Raw genomic sequence first — 6,987 nt, forward strand, 5'->3', positions numbered from 1 at the left:
TATATATGTATATATATATGTGTGTGTATATATGTATATATGTATGTATATACATATACATATACACATATATATATATATCCACACATAAATATATAATTGTGCTCTACATTTGTAAATTTTCTCTTTTTTTACTGCTTTTTCCTTTCTTTTCCTTTTTTTGTTTATTTCTTATCTAAAACCGAGGAAATTAAGTACTTGAAATGAAACCATTTTGAAATGCCAGATTTTATTACTAATGTTCACTGTTAGAGAACAAAAAATATATATATAATTATTGTAGAAATTACAATACAAGTAACAATATTGATAACATGTACGAAATGTACATAATTTGACTGGCCAACAAAAGTCCTGAAATCCAAATTTTAAGACTTAGATAAACAAAGAAATCCTAAGGTTAACTGATTGAACGATTAAGGTTAGTGTTCTAAAACCTATATGCATTAAATCGAAGGTATAATTAAATAGTCACAATTCATTAGTTGAGAAAAATGGGGTAAACAAATTAAGAATCCAAAGTTTATCACGGAAGGGGTGGAGAAAACAAAAGAATGTACAGACTGGAAGGGATGACGCTTATCAATATTTTTTTAAACCTAATGTTAACCAAATGATGTCAGAACGGATAACCATCTATGGACATATAGACCCAGGGCAGAGGAGGGATCTAGAGAATGCAAATATATCTCACGAGAATAAAACAAATAAATCCAAACCAGCAGAGATAAGAAAGAGACACGAATACGTAAAGTGGAAGAAATGAATGCTACGTTTTGTAAAGGGATTGTGTGTATCAGTGGGGTTTACTTTGCATACAGGATTATCAAAGAGGGAGGCATAATATGTGGTTTCAACAACCACCCAAGTGGACGAGCAACATGGTTCAAGGGTGTACAGATATTTTAAGCAGGATTCTGGATCTCGTAGGCAATGAACCCTCATGTTCTGCTGATAGTTTTCGCACACTGTAAAGAGAACACTAGTGTGAAGCCAGTCAGCTGATCAGACTGCCATTACATCTGTGTTTTGAATGATGACTGGTACCAACAAAGGGAAGTATGCGTGAGCTGATCTTATATCTACGTACATGGTGAAACCACAACATCACCGATATGGAATGTTGCCTATCTACAACACATACTAAATTCTAGCAGGATGAAGAATCGTTTTCTTTTGCGCTAGGACAAGCCAATCTGCTCAGGAGGCTGTGACAAGTGGTATGTCTCCACAGGGGCATACATTTTGATCACCCGCTTACCGGAGGTCATGGATGGTACTAGAACATGTGCCAGGTGGCAGGATAGTGCATAAGAGATTTCACATTTCTTCAGCAAATCACAAGTAAAATACAGAGGCAGAGGCTGAAAATGCAACATGACTCATATTTCACACACTACTGCTGGTGTAAAAGACATCTATGTGAACAACATACAACTGATTACCTGTTCAACAAACGGGACTAGGTTAACACTGGCCTATTTACATCTCTTGGGGGAATTTTAGTGTGCATTCGATTTAGCCATACCACTTAACTGTACAGTGCACAGTTTTAAACGTTATCCTCTTTCTGAGCAACAATATAACATTACTATTCACAGACACATGAATGTCAAGGGTAAGTTGAATCAGAGCTGGCGGATTGTATCCTCATCATAATAAGTACTGGCCTCGTAAATCTTTACATCTTACAGGCAAAACTGACATAGGTGATGTTCAGCATTACAGAATTTCTGTGGTCTTTGGTTTTCTTAGTGTACACTACTTTACAACTAAATTAACAATCAAGTTTCAAGATCAGCATAAAAACAATGAGTAATTAAAAATTCCTAGAAAGTCCTTAGATAATGTGTTTCAAAATAGATCCTACAATGCTGAACACCTTATTGGGCGACGTCGCCCTTGTAGCCAGAAGACACTTGAGTTGCCTAACCACCAGTCTTTGCCAGCTATCTCCACATAGCTCTTTGTTGAGAAGTACCCTTAAAACTGTCAAAATCCTATGCAATTACTTAAAAACATCCTAAATTGCCTGTCTGGACAAATGTATACAATGCCCCTAGGTCTTCTAGGGTTAGTCAAGTGCATAATTTGAAGTGGCTTTCTTCAGTCGGTTCCTACGTGGCGCTGCAGCTCGTTAGAAGCAGTCTTGCGATGATCTTGTTCCCAGCGGCCAGGGAAGTGTCAGGGCAGCGGCGTTGACAGTTCGTTCGATGGGCAATCTCGTGGCTCATCTCCTACCACGTACAGATGTTTGTGATGATATTGGGCGTAGTGGAGGAGGAGAAGAGGGTGTTGGCAATGATGGCAGAAAAGGGTTCTACATGTTCATCATCAGGACGGCCATGGAAGTCATGAAATAGAGGGTGAGCCCAACCTTCTTCATGGCGGCTGAATCGGCATCAGACTTGGCTGACACCATAACCTGGAGAGAAGGAACAATTTGGATGATAAGTATCCTACTGAATTAACATTTATCTGTAGATTGAACAGAATAATTAAATATGAGGAAAACATATTATGACTAGGGTCAATCATTTCATATAAATTCAATCAGCAAATGATGCTACTAAAGCCACATATCAATAGCTATGATTAGCCAGTCTGTACCATAACGAAAATCTTGTTTTTAACCTCATAGTTATCCATCTGCCGCTCAACCTTTCGTATATGAACAGAATTCTTTGTTACTGACGTAGATAAAAGTATAAATCCGACTAAATCTTCATCAGAATTATATGCAATTTAGTTTATTTAATCGAAACGTGTCAATTCAGATCCTTCGTACTGTGAAATAATTTAATCTCATTTACACCTTTTTACGCCTTTCTTACTAAATGAAAGATGTGTCATCACTATCTTACAAATGGCCTCGCATCTCCTGTCTTTACCTTGCGGTTGTTGAGTGGTTGAGGAGGTCGGAAGTTGTTAACGATTGGCTGATTGTGGTCGTTCTTGAGGCCTCGGAAGGCGTTCAGCTGCGGATGAAAAAAACAGATGAGAGACGAGAACCACACAAGAAAATAATTTGTCTTCTTAACAATTTCAGGAAAAACTGATGTCTTAGCTATACTAAAAAAGAAACTATGTTGTTTGTTCAGTATGAATATAGATTATGCAAAAGGAAACTGATCGTAAATCTTCTAGTAAGTTTTAGATTCATAAAATAAACAGTACCATACCTGCAAGTAAACGAGAGACCAAGTAACTTAAAAATACACTTACGTTATAAAACACAGAGGGATAAAAGAAACACATTTTCATATAAATATATATTTGTGAGTCCTGTAGCGAGCTGGGGCGGAGCCGGCTAATTACATGATACTAGGGAAACAAGGAACAAAATACCTGATAATGCACTTCGATTTTCAGAAGTTTAATTAAAATATATGCAACGATTTTCCCTTCCATGGCACCTCTCTCCGTAACAAATGAAAGATGCATGTTTTACTCAGAAATCATTCAGAAGTTCACATATTGAATAAGTCGAAGATCAGCAAATCCGCAGAAGGAGAATTCATTTCGGAATATAAATGACACCGGAAATTCCAGTTCCTTGCTCTGGCCGTTCCCCTGCTGTGACTGGGACCCACCTTTCGCACCCTTGCTGGAGTGTATCACAATATGTTAAATCTATTATCAATCTTTTATACGTGCAACATTCTCAAGAATAATACAAAAAAACATTTTTTATTTTTCTAAGGAAAAATACTTACACCCTTTCATACTACCTACCACGAAAACACAATTTGTATTTGTATTTAATCATAAGCCTAACCATTTGCTAATTAACAGAAATGTTGGAAATGCAGTTCATAATGACAACGAGAGGGCGCACTGAGGCTTGCAACGGATCAGCCTTTCGTGCAAGCCACGACCCGACGGGGCACGAAGCGGTTGCGGGCCAAGATCCTTCGGCGGCCGAGGGGTTGCAGCGGCCTGTAGTTGTCCACCAACTCCACCAGGTCATCGTCGTGCAGGAGCCGGAAGTCATTCAGCTGAAACGTTATCATTAGGGCTGCAAGTCAGTATCAGGACGGCCAGGATGCACGTGCGTTTCATCACATGCAGGGTGGGAAATATCAAACAGAGCGTGTATGCTGCTGAAGGAATTATATATATATATATATATATATATATATATATATATATATATATATATATATATATATATATATATATACAAACACATACACATATATGTATGTGTGTGTGTGTGTGTGTGTGTGTGTGTGTGTGTGTGTGTGTGTGTGTGTGTGTGTGTGTGTGTGTGTGTGTGTGTGTGTATGTGTGTGTGTGTGTGTGTGTGTGTGTATGTGTGTGTATGTGTGTGTGTGTGTGTGTGTGTGTGTGTGTATGTGTGTGTATGTGTGTGTATGTTATGTGTGTGTGTTTGGGTGTGTGTGTGTGTGTGATATGTATGCATACATGTATGTATGTATGTATAAAGTATGTATGTATAATGTATGTATGTATAATGTATGTATGTATGGTGTGTAAGGCATGCTCTGACTTACTATTATTAATACTACAAAACATTAATAAAGGATAATAGGTTTGTTAGAAAATTATATAAAAAAGGAAAAAAAATCCCACCAAAAACAACCCAACGTACTTACAACAAACACGCATTATCTAAAAAAAAACCAAAAAAACTTCATAACGAAGAGTATTATCCTAATAAGAAGGGCACTTATTACTCCCCGGCTTAAGAGGAGAGAGCTGAGGTTGCGAGGCGGGAGTTGGCCGCGTGGATGTTATGAAGCACAGGGAGGTAATGGCCCGTGTGTGGAGCAGCAACACGCTCTGATATTACTTCGCATGCCAGAGGAGAGGCAGGGTCTTCCTCTCTCTTTGCACACACACACACACACATACACACACACACACACACACACACACACACACACACTCACTCACTCACTCACTCACTCACTCACTCACTCACTCACTCACTCACTCACTCACTCACACACACACTCACTCACACACACACACACACACACACACTCACTCACTCACTCACTCACTCACTCACTCACTCACTCACTCACTCACTCACTCACTCTCTCTCTCTCTCTCTCTCTCTCTCTCTCTCTCCTCTATCTACATGTATATATAAAATACTTACTAGGTTATTGTGCCGTCTGCAAGAATTTACATGAATGTCGTATGCAACTCAATATTTTTGGAAAATAAATAAACTCGACTAAAGGGAATGAATTGACATCAAACGAAACATCATGTGATTTTTCATGCGTTGAGAAATATGTCTAGGATAGAAGTAGGATACCTTAGCAACCACTAGACAAGCATGCAACACACCTTTGGGGGGAGTGGGGTGAACAAGCAGCAGTGCTAATCTAGAAGTTAGTATAGGAAGGACATTTAGAGAAGGCCTGGAGAGGGGTGTGTTAGTGACCTGTCCTGAAGCTGACCCACCTGTCTTACGAAACTTCTTGAAGAAATTTCTTTCATGCTATCGTCAATCGTTGTAGCTTGCGTAAATAAATGTTGCAGAATCGCAACATTTTCTTCGTATTTGTAGTCATGGAATTCTTCGTGTTGAAACACCAGTTTTGTAGATGTCTAATGCAACCTTCTGATTGTTTTTTTTGATATCTTGACGAATAGTGTGTATCAATTTACTGGCATCTGTAGCAGCACCGTGATGTGTTTGTTTGAAAGCTTGCTGTTGTCTAAGTAACCGATATGTTGCCGCCTATTGCAACAATCCACCATCACCGTATCAGAATCGTTTCCCTCCGCCAAAGCGTTCTCGCCACACCACCATCCGTAATTCACCCGGAATTACGCGCACTGTGGAGCGGCTTGCATCACCAAAGTTGCAGGTGACAGCGGTCAGCCTGTCGTGTAGCGGGTGTAACGTTGAGTCTCAGGTAGCTTTTTGATGTTCTTCCAAGTTAGAGAAAATGTCGGTGACAAAACGAAAATTACGTCACGAATTTTCAGGGAGTGGGTGAGACCAATACGTACATAAAATCCTTATGTGACTCGAGCAGTTAAAATCAACAAATCTCGTCCTTTAAGTATGATATCGTCTATGATGTAACTGTCAGTCAATTTATAAATGTCTACAGAACAACTATTTGACACCGCTAGCGACTAAACTAAGAGGTAAGACATGCAAGATTCACAGTGGTCTATAATTATTCTTTCATATTCTATTGGACACCTTGTCACTAATCTAGCAAGGTACTGTGGTGCACGTTTCAATCTGGGGAAAAGCTGTCGTTTATTCTAAGAAGTAAAAATTCTAAGTTCACACTGTTCTAAAGTAAAATGTGCGTTGTACACAACACCTCTGAAGGGGCAAAGGCCAATTACCATAAGCGCGGAAGAGACATACACATAAAGCACACAAAACATTTCCGGTACTAAAATACCCATTCATGTTCAGATTTTGATCTTCATAGATGTCTCCCTAAATCAAACTATATGCAAATTATAAAGTATACACATTGTGTTTAGAGTAAAATCAAACACTGTGTCTAATCCAGAAAAGGACTCTGTGATCACACCAGCAGCTGACTTTCTCAGAGGCGTAACTAACCTGCTTCTCAGAGATGGGGATGGCGTTCGCGAAGACAGTCCATGTCACAACTTCGTTACAGGTGGGTGTGGTTAGGGAGCCCGAATACCTGTAGAAGCTATCGAGGTTCCTGGGGAGGAAGGTACGAAGGGGGTGCCTGGCGTCCACTTCGGCAAACATACCTGTATGGAAGCAAGTTGTCGTTACTGTCATTTTTCGTTTATTCATTATCATCATTATGATTTTTTTTGTGTGTGGTGTATGTAGACAAAAAATAAAAAGCTGCTTTCTAAAACCATTCCCACATCAATCGGGGGAAAAAAAATATCGGGAAAAAGTAGCATTCTGATTGGTCTAAATACCAAATAACATGCTGTACTGTCAACTACTCGCTCTCGTCACGGGACTAACCTGAGTCGGTAATGTTTCTGAGG

General features: G+C 39.2%; 1 protein-coding gene across 2 annotated transcripts in view; it reads right to left on the bottom strand.

Annotated features, from left to right (window-relative positions):
• Positions 1-212: 212 nt before the first annotated feature.
• Positions 213-6,987, bottom strand: part of LOC122259021 (carbonic anhydrase 2) — a 186,771-nt gene continuing 179,996 nt past the window's right edge. The window contains exons 5-8 of one of the 2 annotated variants that reach the window (XR_015191965.1): positions 6,965-6,987; positions 6,575-6,735; positions 2,892-3,998; positions 213-2,425 (exon numbers count right to left, since the gene is read on the bottom strand). The exon at positions 6,965-6,987 is cut by the window's right edge and continues 150 nt beyond it. Coding sequence is in view for 1 of the 2 variants with exons in the window: in XM_086548131.1 (XP_086404257.1) it covers positions 2,321-2,425; positions 2,892-2,978; positions 6,575-6,735; positions 6,965-6,987 (376 nt within the window). In the remaining variant the exon portion in view is untranslated. The remainder of the gene's footprint in view (positions 2,426-2,891; positions 3,999-6,574; positions 6,736-6,964) is intronic. The other variant, XM_086548131.1, reaches the window with a different exon arrangement.

Source organism: Penaeus japonicus, unplaced genomic scaffold, assembly GCF_977035675.1.
Source record: "Penaeus japonicus unplaced genomic scaffold, GWHDUDI00000001_assembly GWHDUDI00000020, whole genome shotgun sequence".
In the NCBI taxonomy this organism is placed as follows: domain Eukaryota; kingdom Metazoa; phylum Arthropoda; class Malacostraca; order Decapoda; family Penaeidae; genus Penaeus; species Penaeus japonicus.